This window comes from Bombina bombina, chromosome 9, assembly GCF_027579735.1.
Source record: "Bombina bombina isolate aBomBom1 chromosome 9, aBomBom1.pri, whole genome shotgun sequence".
NCBI lineage: Eukaryota > Metazoa > Chordata > Amphibia > Anura > Bombinatoridae > Bombina > Bombina bombina.
Window position 1 is genome coordinate 275940365 of NC_069507.1, and position 25092 is coordinate 275965456.

At 44.9% G+C, this 25092-nt stretch overlaps 1 protein-coding gene across 1 annotated transcript in view; it reads right to left on the reverse strand.

Annotated features, from left to right (window-relative positions):
• Nucleotides 1–17794: 17794 nt before the first annotated feature.
• Nucleotides 17795–25092, reverse strand: part of LOC128640585 (centrosome-associated protein CEP250-like) — a 220112-nt gene continuing 212814 nt past the window's right edge. The window contains 1 exon segment of the mRNA XM_053693056.1: nt 17795–18214. Within this exon segment, the coding sequence (XP_053549031.1) occupies nt 17993–18214 (222 nt within the window). The 3' untranslated portion in view covers nt 17795–17992.

Consider the following 25092-nt stretch of genomic DNA (forward strand, 5'->3'; position numbering starts at 1 on the left):
AATTGTAACTTAGGTTAGTTTTTATTTTACAGGTAATTTTCTCTTTATTTTAACTAGGTAGGTATTAAATAGTTAATAACTATTTAATAGCTATTGTACCTAGTTAAAATAAATTGAAAGTTGCCTGTAAAATAAAAATAAATCCTAAAATAGCTACAATATAATTATTATTTATATAGTAGCTATATTAGGGTTTATTTTACAGGTAAGTATTTAGCTTTAAATAGGAATAATTGATTTAATAAGAGTTAATTTATTTAGTTAGATTTAAATTATATTTAACTTAGGGGGGTGTTAGTGTTAAGGTTAGACTTAGCTTTAGGGGTTAATAAATTTATTATAGTAGTGGCGAGGTCCGGTCGGCATATTAGGGGTTAATACTTGAAGTTAGGTGTCGGCGATGTTAGGGAGGGCAGATTAGGGGTTAATACTATTTATTATAAGGTTATTGAGGCGGGAGTGAGGCGGATTAGGGGTTAATAACTTTATTATAGTAGCGGTGAGGTCCGGTCGGCAGATTAGGGGTTAATAATTGTAGGTAGGTGGAGGCGACGTTGGGGACGGCAGATTAGGGGTTAATAAATATAATATAGGGGTCGGCGGTGTTAGGGGCAGCAGATTAGGGGTACATAGGGATAACGTAGGTGGCGGCGGTGTGCGGTCGGCAGATTAGGGGTTAAAATTTTTTAATAGAGTGGCGGTGATGTGGGGGGGCCTCGGTTTAGGGGTGCATAGGTAGTTTATGGGTGTTAGTGTACTTTAGAGCACAGTAGTTAAGAGCTTTATGAACCGGCGTTAGCCCAGAAAGCTCTTAACTCCTGACTTTTTTCTGCGGCTGGAGTTTTGTCAGTAGATTTCTAACGCTCACTTCAGCCAAGACTCTAAATACCGGCGTTAGAAAGATCCCATTGAAAAGATAGGATACGCAAATGGCGTAGGGGGATCTGCGGTATGGAAAAGTCGCAGCTGGAAAGTGATCGTTAGACCATTTCCTGACTAACTCTAAATACCAGCGGTAGCCCAAAACCAGCGTTAGGAGCCTCTAACGCTGGTTTTGACGGCTAACGCCAAACTCTAAATCTAGCAGATAGTTAAATACACATGTACACACATATAAACATATATACTGTAAATATATACACACTCATATTTACACATTTATATATATATGTTTCTCTATGTTAAAGATCTTGCAGTCTTTAAACACCTTTTACCATCTATCTTTGACCCCTTATAACGTTTTTAATATTTGTTTTTTAAATAATTGTAATTAGACAGTGTTTATATGAGTGTAGCTGTACGTTTACATGCATTTATGTTGTGTTTAATGCAACTTTTTTCCCACTACCCTCTACGGTCTCAAGTTGCGCTAACATGATGAGTGTAACTTGCGATTGTGCTCCAGCGAATGCGTTCACTTTCAACTCGTAATACATGCGCTATTTTTGTTATGCGCAAAAAACATGAAAAATTATATAGTTTGGGAGATACAGTTAGCTCTAGCCCATTATGTGGTGCAAGTTTACTCGTAATCCTCTGTCTGCTCTGGAATGTGTAAGTCACTGTGCCTCATAAAACACACTTCCTTTAGAAGTCAAAAGCTGGGGGGGGGGGGGGGGAAACGTTGTAGACTATGGTTCCCCTAGCAGGCCTGTTCATGTGGATCAGTTAGCGCTGGTGTTACTATCTATATCTGAGATTAGCAAAGACAAGAACTGAAACAAAATACCGTAAATAATCCACCCAGCACTGTGTGCATTTGTATAACGTGATTTTATTATAAAAATAAAATATTATATGTACAGGTTAAAGCAGCCAACATCAGCTAAAAGTCAAATAAATATTTTATATTATAGAACTTGTAGATTTGCTTATAAATGTGCACAAGGGAATGCTCTGCAGCACACTCGATCCAAAGTGCTTCTCTCTCTCCCTATCTTCTGGGTAAAATCTCAATGCTGTAGCCAACAAATGCTTGAACTTCACTGCACAAAGTGACAGCACCTGCCATATCACTAAATAATGCTGGTAGTGTAACCATGACAGCACTTGCCATATCACTAAATAATGCTGGTAGTGTAACCATGACAGCACTTGCCATATCACTAAATAATGCTGGTAGTGTAACCATGACAGCACTTGCCATATCATTAAATAATGCTGGTAATGTAACCATGACAGCACTTGCCATATCACTAAATAATGCTGGTAGTGTAACCATGACAGCACTTGCCATATCACTAAATAATGCTGGTAGTGTAACCATGACAGCACCTGCCATATCACTAAATAATGCTGGTAGTGTAACCATGACAGCACTTGCCATATCACTAAATAATGCTGGTAGTGTAACCATGACAGCACCTGCCATATCACTAAATAATGCTGGTAGTGTAACCATGACAGCACCTGCCATATCACTAAATAATGCTGGTAGTGTAACCATGACAGCACTTGCCATATCATTAAATAATGCTGGTAGTGTAACCATGACAGCACCTGCCATATCACTAAATAATGCTGGTAGTGTAACCATGACAGCACTTGCCATATCACTAAATAATGCTGGTAGTGTAACCATGACAGCACCTGCCATATCACTAAATAATGCTGGTATTGTAACCATGACAGCACTTGCCCTATCATTAAATAATGCTGGTAGTGTAACCATGACAGCACCTGCCATATCACTAAATAATGCTGGTAGTGTAACCATGACAGCACCTGCCATATCACTAAATAATGCTGGTAGTGTAACCATGACAGCACTTGCCATATCACTTAATAATGCTGGTAGTGTAACCATGACAGCACCTGCCAAATCATTAAATAATGCTGGTAGTGTAACCATGACAGCACCTGCCATATCACTAAATAATGCTGGTAGTGTAACCATGACAGCACTTGCCATATCACTAAATAATGCTGGTAGTGTAACCATGACAGCACCTGCCATATCACTAAATAATGCTGGTATTGTAACCATGACAGCACTTGCCATATCACTAAATAATGCTGGTAGTGTAACCATGACAGCACTTGCCATATCACTTAATAATGCTGGTTGTGTAACCATGACAGCACTTGCCAAATCACTAAATAATGCTGGTAGTGTAACCATGACAGCACTTGCCATATCACTAAATAATGCTGGTAGTGTAACCATGACAGCACTTGTCATATCACTAAATAATGCTGGTAGTGTAACCATGACAGCACTTGCCATATCACTAAATAATGCTGGTAGTGTAACCATGACAGCACTTGTCATATCACTAAATAATGCTGGTAGTGTAACCATGACAGCACTTGCCATATCACTAAATAATGCTGGTATTGTAACCATGACAGCACTTGCCATATCACTAAATAATGCTGGTAGTGTAACCATGACAGCACTTGCCATATCACTTAATAATGCTGGTTGTGTAACCATGACAGCACTTGCCAAATCACTAAATAATGCTGGTAGTGTAACCATGACAGCACTTGCCATATCACTAAATAATGCTGGTAGTGTAACCATGACAGCACCTGCCATATCATTAAATAATGCTGGTAGTGTAACCATGACAGCACTTGCCATATCACTAAATAATTCTGGTAGTGTAACCATGACAGCACTTGCCAAATCACTAAATAATGCTGGTAGTGTAACCATGACAGCACTTGCCATATCACTAAATAATGCTGGTAGTGTAACCATGACAGCACTTGTCATATCACTAAATAATGCTGGTAGTGTAACCATGACAGCACTTGCCATATCACTAAATAATGCTGGTAGTGTAACCATGACAGCACTTGCCATATCACTAAATAATGCTGGTAGTGTAACCATGACAGCACTTGCCATATCATTAAATAATGCTGGTAGTGTAACCATGACAGCACTTGCCATATCATTAAATAATGCTGGTAGTGTAACCATGACAGCACTTGCCATATCACTAAATAATGCTGGTAGTGTAACCATGACAGCACTTGCCATATCACTAAATAATGCTGGTAGTGTAACCATGACAGCACTTGCCATATCATTAAATAATTCTGGTAGTGTAACCATGACAGCACTTGCCATATCATTAAATAATGCTGGTAGTGTAACCATGACAGCACTTGCCATATCATTAAATAATGCTGGTAGTGTAACCATGACAGCACTTGCCATATCATTAAATAATGCTGGTAGTGTAACCATGACAGCACTTGCCATATCACTAAATAATGCTGGTAGTGTAACCATGACAGCACTTGCCATATCACTAAATAATGCTGGTAGTGTAACCATGACAGCACTTGCCATATCATTAAATAATTCTGGTAGTGTAACCATGACAGCACTTGCCATATCATTAAATAATGCTGGTAGTGTAACCATGACAGCACTTGCCATATCACTAAATAATGCTGGTAGTGTAACCATGACAGCACCTGCCATATCATTAAATAATGCTGGTAGTGTAACCATGACAGCACTTGCCATATCACTAAATAATGCTGGTAGTGTAACCATGACAGCACTTGCCAAATCACTAAATAATGCTGGTAGTGTAACCATGACAGCACCTGCCATATCACTAAATAATGCTGGTAGTGTAACCATGACAGCACTTGCCATATCACTAAATAATGCTGGTAGTGTAACCATGACAGCACTTGCCATATCACTAAATAATGCTGGTAGTGTAACCATGACAGCACCTGCCAAATCACTAAATAATGCTGGTAGTGTAACCATGACAGCACCTGCCATATCATTAAATAATGCTGGTAGTGTAACCATGACAGCACTTGCCATATCACTAAATAATGCTGGTAGTGTAACCATGACAGCACTTGCCATATCATTAAATAATGCTGGTAGTGTAACCATGACAGCACTTGCCAAATCACTAAATAATGCTGGTAGTGTAACCATGACAGCACTTGCCATATCACTAAATAATGCTGGTAGTGTAACCATGACAGCACTTGCCATATCATTAAATAATGCTGGTAGTGTAACCATGACAGCACCTGCCATATCACTAAATAATGCTGGTAGTGTAACCATGACAGCACCTGCCATATCACTAAATAATGCTGGTAGTGTAACCATGACAGCACTTGCCATATCACTAAATAATGCTGGTAGTGTAACCATGACAGCACTTGCCATATCATTAAATAATGCTGGTAGTGTAACCATGACAGCACTTGCCATATCATTAAATAATGCTGGTAGTGTAACCATGACAGCACTTGCCATATCACTAAATAATGCTGGTAGTGTAACCATGACAGCACCTGCCATATCACTAAATAATGCTGGTAGTGTAACCATGACAGCACTTGCCATATCATTAAATAATGCTGGTAGTGTAACCATGACAGCACCTGCCATATCACTAAATAATGCTGGTAGTGTAACCATGACAGCACTTGCCAAATCACTAAATAATGCTGGTAGTGTAACCATGACAGCACTTGCCATATCATTAAATAATGCTGGTAGTGTAACCATGACAGCACTTGCCAAATCATTAAAGGGATAGTAAACCCATTTTTTTTTCTTTTATGACTCAGATAGAGCAGCAATTTTAAGCAACTTTCTAATTTACTCCTATTATCAAATGTTCTTCGTTCTCTTGGTATCTTTATTTTAAAAGCAGCAATATAAAGCTTAGGAGCCGGCGCATTTTTGGTTGAGAACCTTGGTTGCACTTGCTTATTGGTTTGCTAAATACAGCCACCAATCACAAGCACTAGCCAAGGTGCTGAAACAAAAAATGGGCCGCTCCTTAGCATATATTCCTACTTTTTCAAATAAAAACATAATTTATGCTTACCTGATAAATTTATTTCTCTTGTAGTGTATCCAGTCCACGGATCATCCATTACTTATGGGATATTCTCCTTCCCAACAGGAAGTTGCAAGAGGACACAAACAGCAGAGCTGTCTATATAGCTCCTCCCCTAACTGTCATAGCCAGTCATTCGACCGAAAACAAGCCGAGAAAGGAGGAACCATAGGGTGCAGTGGTGACTGTAGTTTAAATTTAAAAATTACCTGCCTTAAAATGACAGGGCGGGCCGTGGACTGGATACACCACAAGAGAAATAAATTTATCAGGTAAGCATAAATAGTGTTTTCTCTTGTAAGGTGTATCCAGTCCACGGATCATGAATTACTTGTGGGATACCAATACCAAAGCTAAAGTACACGGATGAAGGGAGGGACAAGGCAGGAACTTAAATGGAAGGAACCACTGCCCGTAAAACCTTTCTCCCAAATATAGCCTCCGAAGAAGCAAAAGTATCAAATTTGTAAAATTTTGAAAAAATATGAAGCGAAGACCAAATCGTCGCCTTGCAAATCTGATCAAAAGAAGCCTCATTTTTAAAGGCCCAAGTGGAAGCCACAGCTCTAGTGGAATGAGCTGTAATCCTTTCAGGAGGTTGCTGTCCAGCAGTCTCATAGGCTAAGCGGATTAAGCTTCTTAGTCAAAAAGAAAAAGAGGTTGCTGAAGCCTTTTGACCTCTCCTCTGTCCAGAGTAGACAACAAACAAAGCAGATGTTTGACGAAAATCTTTAGTAGCTTGTAAGTAAAACTTTAAAGCACGGACCACGTCCAAATTGTGTAACACAAGGATGGAACAACAATCTCTTGCTTGATATTCTTGTTAGATACCACCTTAGGTAAGAACCCAGGTTTTGTACGCAGGACTACCTTATCCGTATGAAAAATCACTCTTTTCCCCATTGCGAGTGGGGATAGAGAACTCTTTTCCTCGTTCACTTTCCACCCATGCGACCACAGAAATGCCAGTACTACGTCCGTATGAGACTTGGCAATTTGGAAGTTTGACGCCTGTATCAGGATGTCGTCTAAATAAGGGGCTACTGCTATGCCCCGCGGCCTTAGGACCGCCATAAGTGACCCTAGAACCTTTGTAAAGATTCTTGGGGCTGTAGCTAATCCCAAGGGAAGAGCTACAACTGGTAATGCCTGTCTTAAAAGGCAAACCTGAGAAACCGATGATGATCTTTGTGTATCGGAATGTGAAGATAAGCATCCTTTAGATCCACTGTAGTAATATATTGACCCTCCTGGATCAGTGGTAGGATGGTACGAATAGTTTCCATCTTGAACGACGGAACTTTGAGGAATTTGTTTAAGATCTTTAGATCCAAAATTGGTCTGAAGGTTCCCTCTTTTTTGGGAACCACAAACAGATTTGAGTAAAAACCCTGTCCCTGTTCCTCCTTTGGAACTGGATGGATCACTCCCATAACTAGGAGGACTCGTACACAGTGTAAGAATGCCTCTCTCTTTATCTGGTGTGCAGATAATTGTGAAAGGTGAAATCTCCCTTTTGGGGGGGAAGCTTTGAAGTCCAGAAGATATCCCTGGGATATAATTTCCAACGCCCAGGGATCCTGAACATCTCTTGCCCACGCCTGGGCAAAGAGTGAAAGTCTGCCCCCTACTAGATCCGTTCCCGGATAGGGGGCCGTTCCTTCATGCTGTCTTAGAGGCAGCAGCAGGCTTTTTTACCTGCTTACCTTTTTTCCATGTCAGGTTTGGTCTCCAGACCGTCTTGGATTGAGCAAAAGTTCCCTCTTGTTTATTATTAGAGGAAGTTGATACCGCACCTGCCTTGAAGTTTTGAAAGGCACGAAAATTAGACTGTTTGGCCCTAGATTTGGACCTGTCCTGAGGAAGGGCATGACCTTTTCCTCCAGTGATATCAGCAATAATCTCCTTCAACCAGGCCCGAATAGGGTCTGCCCCTTGAAGGGAATGTTAAGTAGCTTAGATTTTGAAGTCACGTCAGCTGACCATGATCTAAGCCATAGCGCTCTGCGCGCCTGTATAGCAAAACCAGAATTCTTAGTCGTTAGTTTAGTCAAATGAACAATGGCATCAGAATAAAAGAATTGGCTAGCTTAAGTGCTCTAAGTTTGCCAAGTATGTCATCCAATGGAGTCGCTACCTGTAAAGCCTCTTCCAGAGACTCAAACCAGTACGCCGCAGCAGCAGTGACAGGGGCAATGCATGCAAGGGGCTGTAGGATAAAACAGAATTTATGCTTACCTGATAAATTACTTTCTCCAACGGTGTGTCCGGTCCACGGCGTCATCCTTACTTGTGGGATATTCTCTTCCCCAACAGGAAATGGCAAAGAGCCCAGCAAAGCTGGTCACATGATCCCTCCTAGGCTCCGCCTTCCCCAGTCATTCGACCGACGTAAAGGAGGAATATGCATAGGATAAATCATATGATACCGTGGTGACTGTAGTTAGAGAAAATAATTCATCAGACCTGATTAAAAAACCAGGGCGGGCCGTGGACCGGACACACCGTTGGAGAAAGTAATTTATCAGGTAAGCATAAATTCTGTTTTCTCCAACATAGGTGTGTCCGGTCCACGGCGTCATCCTTACTTGTGGGAACCAATACCAAAGCTTTAGGACACGGATGATGGGAGGGAGCAAATCAGGTCACCTAGATGGAAGGCACCACGGCTTGCAAAACCTTTCTCCCAAAAATAGCCTCCGAAGAAGCAAAAGTATCAAATTTGTAAAATTTGGTAAAAGTGTGCAGTGAAGACCAAGTCGCTGCCTTACATATCTGATCAACAGAAGCCTCGTTCTTGAAGGCCCATGTGGAAGCCACAGCCCTAGTGGAGTGAGCTGTGATTCTTTCAGGAGGCTGCCGTCCGGCAGTCTCATAAGTCAATCGGATGATGCTTTTAAGCCAAAAAGAGAGAGAGGTAGAAGTTGCTTTTTGACCTCTCCTTTTACCAGAATAAACAACAAACAAGGAAGATGTTTGTCTGAAATCCTTTGTAGCCTCTAAATAGAATTTTAGAGCACGAACTACATCCAAATTGTGCAACAAACGTTCCTTCTTTGAAACTGGATTCGGACACAGAGAAGGCACAACTATCTCCTGGTTAATATTTTTGTTAGAAACAACTTTCGGAAGAAAACCAGGTTTAGTACGCAAAACCACCTTATCTGCATGGAACACCAGATAAGGAGGAGAACACTGCAGCGCAGATAACTCTAAAACTCTTCTAGCAGAAGAAATTGCAACCAAAAACAAAACTTTCCAAGATAATAACTTAATATCTACGGAATGTAAGGGTTCAAACGGAACCCCTTGAAGAACTGAAAGAACTAAATTGAGACTCCAAGGAGGAGTCAAAGGTTTGTAAACAGGCTTGATTCGAACCAGAGCCTGAACAAAAGCTTGAACATCTGGCACAGCCGACAGCTTTTTGTGAAGTAAAACAGATAAAGCAGAAATCTGTCCCTTCAAAGAACTTGCAGATAATCCTTTCTCCAAACCCTCTTGTAGAAAGGATAGAATCTTAGGAATTTTTATATTGTTCCATGGGAATCCTTTAGATTCGCACCAACAGATATATTTTTTCCATATTTTATGGTAAATTTTTCTAGTTACAGGCTTTCTAGCCTGAATAAGAGTATCAATGACAGAATCTGAGAACCCACGCTTTGATAAAATCAAGCGTTCAATCTCCAAGCAGTCAGTTGGAGTGAGGCCAGATTCGGATGTTCGAACGGACCTTGAACAAGAAGGTCCCGTCTCAAAGGTAGCTTCCATGGTGGAGCCGATGACATATTCACCAGGTCTGCATACCAAGTTCTGCATGGCCACGCAGGAGCTATCAAGATCACCGAAGCCCTCTCCTGATTGATCCTGGCTACCAGCCTGGGAATGAGAGGAAACGGTGGGAATACATAAGCTAGGTTGAAGGTCCAGGGCGCTACTAGTGCATCTACTAGAGTCGCCTTGGGATCCCTGGATCTGGACCCGTAGCAAGGAACCTTGAAGTTCTGACGAGACGCCATCAGATCCATGTCTGGAATGCCCCATAATTGAGTTATTTGGGCAAAGATTTCCGGATGGAGTTCCCACTCCCCCGGATGAAATGTCTGACGACTCAGAAAATCCGCTTCCCAATTTTCCACTCCTGGGATGTGGATTGCAGACAAGTGGCAGGAGTGAATCTCCGCCCATTGAATTATTTTGGTCACTTCTTCCATCGCCAGGGAACTCCTTGTTCCCCCCTGATGGTTGATATATGCAACAGTTGTCATGTTGTCTGATTGAAACCTTATGAATTTGGCCTTTGCTAGTTGAGGCCAAGCCTTGAGAGCATTGAATATCGCTCTCAGTTCCAGAATGTTTATCGGGAGAAGAGATTCTTCCCGAGACCATAGACCCTGAGCTTTCAGGGGTTCCCAGACCGCGCCCCAGCCCACCAGACTGGCGTCGGTCGTGACAATGACCCACTCTGGTCTGCGGAAGCTCATCCCTTGTGACAGGTTGTCCAGGGTCAGCCACCAACGGAGTGAATCTCTGGTCCTCTGATCTACTTGGATCGTCGGAGACAAGTCTGTATAATCCCCATTCCACTGTCTGAGCATGCACAGTTGTAATGGTCTTAGATGAATTCGCGCAAAAGGAACTATGTCCATTGCCGCAACCATCAAACCTATTACTTCCATGCACTGCGCTATGGAAGGAAGAAGAACAGAATGAAGTACTTGACAAGAGCTTAGAAGTTTTGATTTTCTGGCCTCTGTCAGAAAAATCTTCATTTCTAAGGAGTCTATTATTGTTCCCAAGAAGGGAACTCTTGTTGACGGGAATAGAGAACTTTTTTCTACGTTCACTTTCCACCCGTGAGATCTGAGAAAGGCTAGGACAATGTCCGTATGAGCCTTTGCTTGTGGCAGAGACGACGCTTGAATCAGTATGTCGTCCAAGTAAGGTACTACTGCAATGCCCCTTGGCCTTAGCACCGCTAGAAGGGACCCTAGTACCTTTGTGAAAATTCTTGGAGCAGTGGCTAATCCGAATGGAAGTGCCACAAACTGGTAATGCTTGTCCAGAAAGGCGAACCTTAGGAACCGATGATGTTCCTTGTGGATAGGAATATGTAGATACGCATCCTTTAAATCCACCGTGGTCATGAATTGACCTTCCTGGATGGTAGGAAGAATTGTCCGAATGGTTTCCATTTTGAATGATGGAACCCTGAGAAATTTGTTTAGGATCTTGAGATCCAAAATTGGCCTGAATGTTCCCTCTTTTTTGGGAACTATGAACAGATTGGAGTAAAACCCCATCCCTTGTTCTCCTAATGGAACAGGATGAATCACTCCCATTTTTAACAGGTCTTCTACACAATGTAAGAATGCCTGTCTTTTTATTTGGTCTGAAGACAATTGAGACCTGTGGAACCTTCCCCTTGGGGGTAGTTCCTTGAATTCCAGGAGATAACCTTGAGAAACTATTTCTAGCGCCCAAGGATCCTGAACATCTCTTGCCCAAGCCTGAGCGAAGAGAGAGAGTCTGCCCCCCACCAGATCCGGTCCCGGATCGGGGGCCAACATCTCATGCTGTCTTAGTAGCGGTAGCAGGCTTCTTGGCCTGCTTACCTTTGTTCCAGCCTTGCATCGGTCTCCAGGCTGGCTTGGTTTGAGAAGAATTACCCTCTTGCTTAGAGGATGTAGAATTTGAGGCTGGTCCGTTTCTGCGAAAGGGACGAAAATTTGGTTTATTTTTAGCCTTAAAAGACCTATCCTGAGGAAGGGCGTGGCCCTTTCCCCCAGTGATGTCTGAAATAATCTCTTTCAAGTCAGGGCCAAACAGCGTTTTCCCCTTGAAAGGGATGTTAAGCAATTTGTTCTTGGAGGACACATCCGCTGACCAAGACTTTAGCCAAAGCGCTCTGCGCGCCACAATAGCAAAACCTGAATTTTTCGCCGCTAATCTAGCTAATTGCAAAGTGGCGTCTAAGGTAAAAGAGTTAGCCAATTTAAGTGCTTGAACTCTGTCCATAACCTCCTCATAAGAAGATTCTTTATTGAGCGACTTTTCTAGTTCTTCGAACCAGAAACACGCTGCTGTAGTGACAGGAACAATGCATGAAATTGGTTGTAGAAGGCAACCTTGCTGAACAAACATCTTGTTAAGCAAACCCTCTAATTTTTTATCCATAGGATCTTTGAAAGCACAACTATCTTCTATAGGGATAGTAGTGCGTTTGTTTAGAGTAGAAACCGCCCCCTCGACCTTGGGGACTGTCTGCCATAAGTCCTTCCTGGGGTCGACCATAGGAAATAATTTCTTAAATATAGGGGGAGGGACAAAAGGTATGCCGGGCCTTTCCCATTCTTTATTTACAATGTCCGCCACCCGCTTGGGTATAGGAAAAGCTTCGGGGGGCACCGGGACCTCTAGGAACTTGTCCATCTTACATAATTTCTCTGGAATGACCAAATTGTCACAATCATCCAGAGTAGATAACACCTCCTTAAGCAGAGCGCGGAGATGTTCCAATTTAAATTTGAATGTAATAACGTCAGGTTCAGCTTGTTGAGAAATTTTTCCTGAATCTGAAATTTCTCCCTCAGACAAAACCTCCCTGGCCCCTTCAGACTGGTGTAAGGGCATGTCAGAACCATTATCATCAGCGTCCTCATGCTCTTCAGTATCTAAAACAGAGCAGTCGCGCTTTCGCTGATAAGTGGGCATTTTGGCTAAAATGTTTTTAATAGAATTATCCATTACAGCCGTTAATTGTTGCATAGTAAGGAGGATTGGCGCACTAGATGAACTAGGGACCTCCTGAGTGGGCAAGACTGGTGTAGACATAGAAGGAGATGATGCAGTACCATGCTTACTCCCCTCACTTAAGGAATCATTTTGGGCAACATTATTATCAGTGGCATCATTGTCCCTACTTTGTTTGTCACATTCATCACATATATTTAAATGGAGAGGAACCTTGGCTTCCGAACATACAGAACATCGTCTATCTGATGGTTCAGACATGTTAATAGGCATAAACTTGATAACAAAGCACAAAAAACGTTTTAAAATAAAACCGTTACTGTCACTTTAAATTTTAAACTGAACACACTTTATTACTGAATATGTGAAAAAGTATGAAGGAATTGTTCAAAATTCACCAAAATTTCACCACAGTGTCTTAAAGCCTTAAAAGTATTGCACACCAAATTTGAAAGCTTTAACTCTTAAAATAACGGAACCAGAGCCGTTTTTACATTTAACCCCTATACAGTCCCTGGTATCTGCTTTGCTGAGACCCAACCAAGCCCAGAGGGGAATACGATACCAAATGACGCCTTCAATAAGCTTTTTCAGTGGATCTGAGCTCCTCACACATGCATCTGCATGCCTTGCTTCTCAAAAACAACTGCGCATTAGTGGCGCGAAAATGAGGCTCTGCCTATGACTAGAAAAGGCCCCCAGTGAAAAAGGTGTTCAATACAGTGCCTGACGTTTTTTTAACACAATTCCCAAGATTAAAATAACTCTTCAAAGTTATAAACCATTAAATATGCTTATAAAGTAATCGTTTTAGCCCAGAAAAATGTCTACCAGTCTTTAAAGCCCTTGTGAAGCCCTTTATTCTTATATTTAAAACTAAGAAAATGGCTTACTGGATCCCATAGGGAAAATGACAGCTTCCAGCATTACCAAGTCTTGTTAGAAATGTGTCATACCTCAAGCAGCAAAGTCTGCCCACTGTTTCCCCCAACTGAAGTTACTTCATCTCAACAGTCCTGTGTGGAAACAGCCATCGATTTTAGTAACGGTTGCTAAAATCATCTTCCTCTTACAAACAGAAATCTTCATCTCTTTTCTGTTTCAGAGTAAATAGTACATACCAGCACTATTTTAAAATAACAAACTCTTGATTGAAGAATAAAACTACATTTAAACACCAAAAAACTCTAAGCCATCTCCGTGGAGATGTTGCCTGTGCAACGGCAAAGAGAATGACTGGGGAAGGCGGAGCCTAGGAGGGATCATGTGACCAGCTTTGCTGGGCTCTTTGCCATTTCCTGTTGGGGAAGAGAATATCCCACAAGTAAGGATGACGCCGTGGACCGGACACACCTATGTTGGAGAAAACCTTGTTGAATAAATATTTTCTTAAGGTAACCCTCTAACTTTTTATCCATTGGATCTAAGAAAGCATAACTGTCCTCGACAGGGATAGTAGTACGCTTTACTAGACCACCTTAGGGACCGTTTGCCATAAGTCCCATGTGGTGGCGTCTATTGGAAAACATTTTTCTAAAAATAGGAGGGGAAGTGAACGACACACCGGGTCTATCCCATTCCTTATTAATAATTTCTGTAAACCTTTTAGGTATTTGGAAAAACATCAGTACACACCGGCACTGCAAAGTATTTATCCAGTCTACACAATTTCTCTGGCACTGCAATGGTATCACAGTCATTCAGAGCAGCTAAAACCTCCCTAAGCAACACGCGGAGGTGTTCAAGCTTAAATTTAAATGTAGAAATATTAAAATCAGGTATCTTTCCCGAGTCATTAACATCACCCACTGACTGAAGCTCTCTTTCCTCAGCTTCTGCATATTGTGAGGCAGTATCAGACATGGTTCTTAAAGCGTCAGTATGCTCTGCATTTTGTCTCACCCCAGAGCTATCTCGCTTACCTCTAAGTTCAGGTAGTCTGGCTAATACCGCTGACAGTGTATTATCCATGACTGCCGCCATGTCTTGTAAAGTAAACGCTATGGGTGCCCTAGATGTACTTGGCGCCATTTGAGCGTAAGTCCCTTAAGCGGGAGTCAAAAGGTCTGACACGTGGGGAACGTTAGTCGGCATAACTTCCCCCTCGTCAGATTCCTCTGGTGATAAATTTTTTTAAAGACAGAAAATGATCTTTATTGCATAAAATGAAATCAGTACATTTGGTACACATTCTAAGAGGGGGTTCCACCATGGCTTTTAAACATAATAAACAAGGAGTTTCTTCTATGTCAGACATGTTTATACAGAATAGCAATAAAACTAGCAAGCTTGGAAAACACTTTAAATCAAGTTAACAAGCAAATATAAAAAACGGTACTGTGCCTTTAAGAGAAACAAATTTTGTCAGAATTTGAAAAACAGTGAAAAAATGCAGTAAATCAAACAAAATTTTTACAGTGTATGTAATAGGCTAACAGAGCATTGCACCCACTTGCAAATGGATGATTAACCCCTTAGTTCAAAAAACGGATAAAAAAAAACGAAATAGACGTTTTTTAACAGTCACAACCAACTGCCACAGCAAGCTGTGGCCCTACCTTCCCCAATAAACGACTTTGGAAAGCCTTTGGGCCCTTTAGAGATGTCCTATAGCATTCAGAGGGCCTTTGAGGGAAGCTGGATGTCACAGTTTGTAATTTTAACTGCACCAACTGTAACTTTTATACAACAGTGGAAATTGTTTCTAGTCAAAATTTAAGCAGCCATGTGGAAAAAACTAGGCCCCAATAAAGTTTTATCACCAAAGCATATATAAAAACGATTAAACATGCCAGCAAACGTTTTATATTGTAAATATCATAAGGGTATTACCCCTGGGAGTAAGCATGATACCAGTCGTTATTAAATCACTGTATTCAGGCTTAACTTACATTAATCCGGTATCAGCAGCATTTTCTAGTGTTTTCCATCTCTAGAAAAAATTATAACTGCACATACCTGATAGCAGAATAAACTGCACGCCATTCTCTCGCTGAAGTTACCTCATCTGTGTAATCCCCTCAGACATATGTGAGAATAGCAATGGATCTTAGTTACAACCTGCTAAGATCATAGAAACCTCAGGCAGATTCTTCTTCTATTTACTGCCTGAGATAAAATAGCACAACTCCGGTACTATTTAAAAATAACAAACTTTTGATTGAAGAAAATAAACTAGCTATATTTAACCACTCTCTCCTACAACGTCCTTGCTTGTTGAGAGTTGCAAGAGAATGACTGGCTATGACAGTTAGGGGAGGAGCTATATTACAGCTCTGCTGTGGGTGTCCTCTTGCAACTTCCTGTTGGGAATGAGAATATCCCACAAGTAATGGATGATCCGTGGACTGGATACACCTTACAAGAGAAAATACCAAGAGAACGAAGAATAGGAGTAAATTAGAAAGTTGCTTAAAATTGCTGCTCTGTCTGAATCATGAAAGAATAAAATGGGTTTACTATTCCTTAAAATAATGCCCCACTGAAATAGAATTTAAATTATTTAAATAAAAAAAAAAAAACATTTGGTGCTTTTTTCAGTAAAAACCGTCTTGCCTAACTGCATATTGTACCTATCTACATAGCTATATATAGTATTAATTATACCTCGCTTGTGCTGATTGCCCCTAGCTGGCACCTTGCGCATAGCCTTGTTTTATAATGTTCTATGTAACTTTGTCCCTCAGCGTAACAAGTCTCCAATTATTTGCTACAAGTATTACTCTTCCAGTCCTTCTGTCTGACAAAAATACCTTATAGTAACTAAACATGCCGTTAGATCCAGTCTCTGAACAACAGCCAATGACATGCACTGCACTATCTGCGCAGCTGACGTAACCCGCACTATCTGCGCAGCTGACGTAACCCGCACTATCTGCGCAGCTGACGTAACCCGCACTAACATACATTATGCTGCAGTAGAGTTAAACCATTACAGACTAGTGAAATATACCAGTAACATACATGTATACTGCAGCACAGTCATGGTATCACATACTAGTGTAATACACCAGTAACATACATTTATGCTGCAGTGCAGTCACGGCATCACATACTACTGTAATACACCAGTAACATACATTTATGCTGCAGTGCAGTCACGGCATCACATACTAGTGTAATATACCAGTAACATACATTTATGCTGCAGTGCAGTCACAGCATCACATACTAGTGTAATACACCAGTAACATACATTTATGCTGCAGTGCAGTCACAGCATCACATACTAGTGTAATACACCAGTAACATACATTTATGCTGCAGTGCAGTCACGGCATCACATACTAGTGTAATACACCAGTAACATACATTTATGCTGCAGTGCAGTCACGGCATCACATACTAGTGTAATACACCAGTAACATACATTTATGCTGCAGTGCAGTCACAACATTACATACTACTGTAATACACCAGTAACATACATTTATGTTGCAGTGCAGTCACGGCATCACATACTACTGTAATACACCAGTAACATACATTTATGTTGCAGTGCAGTCACGGCATCACATACTAGTGTAATACACCAGTAACATACATTTATGCTGCAGTGCAGTCACAACATTACATACTACTGTAATACACCAGTAACATACATGTATACTGCAGTGCAGTCACGGCATCACATACTAGTGTAATACACCAGTAACATACATTTATGCTGCAGTGCAGTCACGGCATCACATACTAGTGTAATACACCAGTAACATACATGTATACTGCAGTGCAGTCACGGCATCACATACTAGTGTAATACACCAGTAACATACATGTATACTGCAGTGCAGTCACGGCATCACATACTAGTGTAATACACCAGTAACATACATTTATGCTGCAGTGCAGTCACAACATTACATACTACTGTAATACACCAGTAACATACATTTATGCTGCAGTGCAGTCACAACATTACATACTACTGTAATACACCAGTAACATACATTTATGCTGCAGTGCAGTCACAACATTACATACTACTGTAATACACCAGTAACATACATTTATGCTGCAGTGCAGTCACAACATTACATACTACTGTAATACACCAGTAACATACATTTATGCTGCAGTGCAGTCACGGCATCACATACTACTGTAATACACCAGTAACATACATTTATGCTGCAGTGCAGTCACGGCATTACATACTAGTGTAATACACCAGTAACATACATTTATGCTGCAGTGCAGTCACGGCATCACATACTAGTGTAATACACCAGTAACATACATTTATGCTGCAGTGCAGTCACAACATTACATACTACTGTAATACACCAGTAACATACATTTATGCTGCAGTGCAGTCACGGCATCACATACTACTGTAATACACCAGTAACATACATTTATGCTGCAGTGCAGTCACGGCATTACAGACTAATTCACACAGAAGTTTGTGCGCCCAGACTGCGGCTCAGTGTATCATCCAGAATGGCAGTTTCTCTCTCCAAAACCTGAGGTTGGGGGTCAGAGGCCACAGCAACCAATGAGCGGCTTAGACTCTGTCGCAGGCTGAGGAGGTCGTCAGTGATGTGCGAGCAGCGCCGGATGTACACAGAGCGGTGACCGCGCTCCATCACAAGCTGTGACCTAAGCAGAGAAACCTAAAGTGGCAACAACAGAAAAGTTAATTAATACGATTCTTCCTCCACAAGTGGTAATTGTACTGCAACACTAACACGCAACCTCACCCTGCAACCCTAACATGCAACCTCACCCTGCAACCCTAACACATAACCTCACCCTGAAACCCTAACACGCAACCTCACCCTGAAACCCTAACACGCAACCTCACCCTGCAACCCTAACACGCAACCTCACCCTGAAACCCTAACACGCAACCTCACCCTGCAACCCTAACACGCAACCTCACCCTGCAACCCTAACACACAACCTCACCCTGCAACCCTAACATTCAACCTCACCCTGCAACCCTAACACGCAACCTCACCCTGCAACCCTAACATGCAACCTCACCCTGCAACCCTAACACATAACCTCACCCTGAAACCCTAACACGCAACCTCACCCTGAAACCCTAACACGCAACCTCACCCTGCAACCCTAACACGCAACCTCACCCTGAAACCCTAACACGCAACCTCACCCTGCAACCCTAACACGCAACCTCACCCTGCAACCCTAACACGCAACCTCACCCTGCAACCCTAACACGCAACCTCACCCTGAAACCCTAACACGCAACCTCACCCTGAAACCCTAACACGCAACCTCACCCTGCAACCCTAACACGCAACCTCACCCTGCATCCCTGACACGCAACCTCACCCTGCAACCCTAATATGCAACTTCACCCTGCAACCCTAACACGCAACCTCACCCTGCAACACTAACACGTAACCTCACCCTGCAACACTAACACGTAACCTCACCCTGCAACACTAACACGCAACCTCACCCTCCAACCCTAACACGCAACCTCACCCTGCAACCCTAACACGCAACATCACCCTGAAACCCTAACACGCAACCTCACCCTGCAACCCTAACATGCAACCTCACCCTGCAACCCTAACATGCAACCTCACCCTGCAACCCTAACACGCAACCTCACCCTGCAACCCTAACAGGCAACCTCACCCTGCAACCCTAACACATAACCTCACCCTGAAACCCTAACACGCAACCTCACCCTGCAACCCTAACACGCAACCTCACCCTGCAACCCTAACACATAACCTCACCCTGCAACCCTAACACGCAACCTCACCCTGAAACCCTAACACGCAACCTCACCCTGCAACCCTAACACGCAACCTCACCCTGCATCCCTGACACGCAACCTCACCCTGCAACCCTAATATGCAACTTCACCCTGCAACCCTAACACGCAACCTCACCCTGCAACACTAACACGTAACCTCACCCAGCAACACTAACACGCAACCTCACCCTGCAACCCTAACACGCAACCTCACCATGCAACCCTAACACATAACCTCACCCTGCAACCCTAACACGCAACCTCACCCTGAAACCCTAACATGCAACCTCACCCTGCAACCCTAACACGCAACCTCACCCTGCATCCCTGACACGCAACCTCACCCTGCAACCCTAATATGCAACTTCACCCTGCAACCCTAACACGCAACCTCACCCTGCAACACTAACACGTAACCTCACCCTGCAACACTAACACGTAACCTCACCCAGCAACACTAACACGCAACCTCACCCTGCAACACGCAACCTCACCCTGCAACCCTAACACGCAACCTTACCCAGCAACACTAACACGCAACCTTACCCAGCAACACGCAACCTCACCATGCAGCACTAACACGCAAGCTCACCCTGCAACACTAACATGCAAGCTCACCCTGCAACCCTAACACGCAAGCTCACCCTGCAACCCTAACAGGCAACCTCACCCTGCAACCCTAACACGCAACCTCACCCTGCAACACGCAACCTTACCCAGCAACACGCAACCTCACCATGCAGCACTAACACGCAACCTCACCCTGCAACACTAACACGCAACCTCACCCTGCAACCCTAACACGCAACCTCACCCTGCAACCCTAACACGCAACCTCACCCTGAAACCCTAACACGCAACCTCACCCTGCAACCCTAACACGCAACCTCACCCTGCAACCCTAACACGCAACCTCACCCTGCAACCCTAACACGCAACCTCACCCTGCAACCCTAACACGCAACCTCACCCTGAAACCCTAACACGCAACCTCACCCTGAAACCCTAACACGCAACCTCACCCTGAAACCCTAACACGCAACCTCACCCTGAAACCCTAACACGCAACCTCACCCTGAAACCCTAACACGCAACCTCACCCTGCAACCCTAACACGCAACCTCACCCTGCAACCCTAACACGCAACCTCACCCTGCAACCCTAACACGCAACCTCACCCTGCAACCATAAAACGCAACCTCACCCTGCAACCCTAACACGCAACCTCACCCTGCAACCCTAACACGCAACCTCACCCTGCAACCATAAAACGCAACCTCACCCTGCAACCCTAACACGCAACCTCACCCTGAAACCCTAACACGCAACCTCACCCTGCAACCCTAACACGCAACCTCACCCTGCAACCCTAACACGCAACCTCACCCTGCAACCATAACACGCAACCTCACCCTGAAACCCTAACAAGCAACCTCACCCTGCAACCCTAACACGCAACCTCACCCTGCAACCCTAACACGCAACCTCACCCTGCAACACTAACACGCAACCTTCACCCTGCAACCCTAACACGCAACCTCACCCTGCAACACTAACACGTAACCTCACCCTGCAACACTAACACGTAACCTCACCCTGCAACACTAACACGCAACCTCACCCTGCAACCCTAACACACAACCTCACCCTGCAACCCTAACATGCAACCTCACCCAGCAACACGCAACCTCACCATGCAGCACTAACACGTAGCCTCACCCTGCAACACTAACACACAACCTCACCCTGCAACATTAACACGCAAGCTCACCCTGCAACCCTAACACGCAACCTCACCCTGCAACCCTAACACGCAACCTCACCCTGCAACACGCAACCTCACTATGCAGCACTAACACACAACCTCACCCTGCAACCCTAACACGCAACCTCACCCTGCAACCCTAACACGCAACCTCACCCTGCAACCCTAACACGCAACCTCACCCTGCAACCCTAACACGCAACCTCACCCTGCAACACGCAACCTCACCCTGCAACACGCAACCTCACCCTGCAACACTAACACGCAACCTTACCCAGCAACATGCAACCTCACCATGCAGCACTAACACACAACCTCACCCTGCAACACTAACACGCAAGCTCACCCTGCAACCCTAACACGCAACCTCACCCTGCAACCCTAACACGCAACCTCACCCTGCAACCCTAACACGCAACCTCACCCTGCAACACTAACACGCAACCTCACCCTGCAACACTAACACGCAACCTCACCCTGCAACACAGAACCTCACCCTGCAGCACTAACACACAACCTCACCCTGCAACCCTAACACACAAGCTCACCATGCAACCCTAACACGCAACCTCACCCTGCAACCCTAACACGCAACCTCACCCTGCAACCCTAACACACAACCTCACCCTGCAACCCTAACACGCAAGCTCAATATGCAACCCTAACACGCAACCTCACCATGCAACCCTAACACGCAACCTCACCCTGCAACCCTAACACGCAAGCTCACCCTGCAACCCTAACACGCAACCTCACCCTGCAACACTAACACGTAACCTCACCCTGCAACACTAACACGTAACCTCACCCTGCAACACTAACACGCAACCTCACCCTGCAACACTAACACGTAACCTCACCCTGCAACACTAACACGTAACCTCACCCTGCAACACTAACACGCAACCTCACCCTGCAACCCTAACACACAACCTCACCCTGCAACACTAACACGCAACCTTACCCAGCAACACGCAACCTCACCATGCAGCACTAACACGTAGCCTCACCCTGCAACACTAACACACAACCTCACCCTGCAACATTAACACGCAAGCTCACCCTGCAACCCTAACACGCAACCTCACCCTGCAACCCTAACACGCAACCTCACCCTGCAACACGCAACCTCACTATGCAGCACTAACACACAACCTCACCCTGCAACCCTAACACGCAACCTCACCCTGCAACCCTAACACGCAACCTCACCCTGCAACCCTAACACGCAACCTCACCCTGCAACACGCAACCTCACCCTGCAACACGCAACCTCACCCTGCAACACTAACACGCAACCTTACCCAGCAACATGCAACCTCACCATGCAGCACTAACACACAACCTCACCCTGCAACACTAACACGCAAGCTCACCCTGCAACCCTAACACGCAACCTCACCCTGCAACCCTAACACGCAACCTCACCCTGCAACCCTAACACGCAACCTCACCCTGCAACACTAACACGCAACCTCACCCTGCAACACTAACACGCAACCTCACCCTGCAACACAGAACCTCACCCTGCAGCACTAACACACAACCTCACCCTGCAACCCTAACACACAAGCTCACCATGCAACCCTAACACGCAACCTCACCCTGCAACCCTAACACGCAACCTCACCCTGCAACCCTAACACACAACCTCACCCTGCAACCCTAACACGCAAGCTCAATATGCAACCCTAACACGCAACCTCACCATGCAACCCTAACACGCAACCTCACCCTGCAACCCTAACATGCAAGCTCACCCTGCAACCCTAACACGCAACCTCACCCTGCAACACTAACAGGCAAACTCACCCTGCAACCCTAACACGCAACCTCACCCTGCAACACGCAACCTCACCCTGCAACCCTAACACGCAACCTCACCCTGCAACACGCAACCTCACCCTGCAACACTAACACGCAACCTCACCCTGCAACACGCAACCTCACCCTGCACCCCTAACACGCAACCTCACCCTGCAACACGCAACCTCACCCTTCAACACTAACACGCAACCTTACCCTGCAACACGCAACCTCACCCTGCAACCCTAACACGCAAGCTCACCCTGCAACCCAAACATGCAAGCTAACCCTGCAACACTAACACGCAGCCTCAGCCTGCAACACACCTCACCCTGCAGCACTAACACACAACCTCACCCTGCAACACTAACACACAACCTCACCCTGCAGCCCTAACACGCAAGCTCACCCTGCAGCCCTAACACGCAAGCTCACCCTGCAACCCTAACACGCAAGCTCACCCTGCAACCCTAACATGCAAGCTCAACCTGCAACATTTACAGGCAATCTCACTCTGCAACACTAACATGCAGCCTCACCCTGCAACACTAACACGTAGCCTCACCCTGCAACACTAACACGCAGCCTCACCCTGCAACACTAACACGCAACCTCACCCTGCAACACTAAAACGCAACCTCACCCTGCAACACTAACACGCAACCTCACCCTGCAACACTAACACACAACCTCACCCTGCAACACTAACACACAACCTCACCCTGCAACACTAATACGCAAGCTCACCCTGCAACCCTAACACGCAAGCTCACCCTGCAACCCTAACAAGCAAGCTCACCCTGCAACCCTAACACGCAACCTCACCCTGCAACACGCAACCTCCCCCTGTAGCACTAACACACAACCTCACCCTGCAACACTAACACACAACCTCACCCTGCAACACTAACACACAACCTCACCCTGCAACCCTAACACGCAAGTTCACCCTGCAACCCTAACACGCAAGTTCACCCTGCAACCCTAACACGCAAGTTCACCCTGCAACCCAAACATGCAAGCTCACCCTGCAACACTAACACGCAGCCTCACCCTGCAACACACCTCACCCTGCAGCACTAACACACAACCTCACCCTGCAACACTAACACACAACCTCACCCTGCAACACTAACACGCAAGCTCACCCTGCAACCCTAACACGCAAGCTCACCCTGCAACCCTAACACGCAAGCTCAACCTGCAACATTTACAGGCAACCTCACTCTGCAACACTAACATGCAGCCTCACCCTGCAACACTAACACGTAGCCTCACCCTGCAACACTAACACGCAGCCTCACCCTGCAACACACCTCACCCTGCAGCACTAACACACAACATCACCCTGCAACCCTAACACGCAAGCTCAACCTGCAACCCTAACACGCAAGCTCACCCTGCAACCCTAACACGCAAGCTCACCCTGCAACCCTAACACGCAAGCTCACCATGCAACCCTAACACGCAACCTCACCCTGCAACACTAACAAGCAAACTCACCCTGCAACCCTAACACGCAACCTCACCCTGCAACCCTAACACGCAACCTCACCCTGCAACACTAACACGCAACCTCACCCTGCAACACGCAACCTCACCCTGCACCCCTAACACGCAACCTCACCCTGCAACACTAACACGCAACCTCACCATGCAGCACTAACACACAACCTCACCCTGCAACACTAACACGCAAGCTCACCCTGCAACCCAAACATGCAAGCTCACCCTGCAACACTAACACGCAGCCTCACCCTGCAACACACCTCACCCTGCAGCACTAACACACAACCTCACCCTGCAACACTAACACACAACCTCACCCTGCAACCCCAACACGCAACCTCACCCTGCAACACGCAACCTCACCCTGCAACACGCAACCTCACCCTGCAACACTAACACGCAACCTTACCCAGCAACATGCAACCTCACCATGCAGCACTAACACACAACCTCACCCTGCAACACTAACACGCAAGCTCACCCTGCAACCCTAACACGCAACCTCACCCTGCAACCCTAACACGCAAGCTCACCCTGCAACACTAACACGCAACCTCACCCTGCAACACTAACACGCAACCTCACCCTGCAACACAGAACCTCACCCTGCAGCACTAACACACAACCTCACCCTGCAACCCTAACACACAAGCTCACCATGCAACCCTAACACGCAA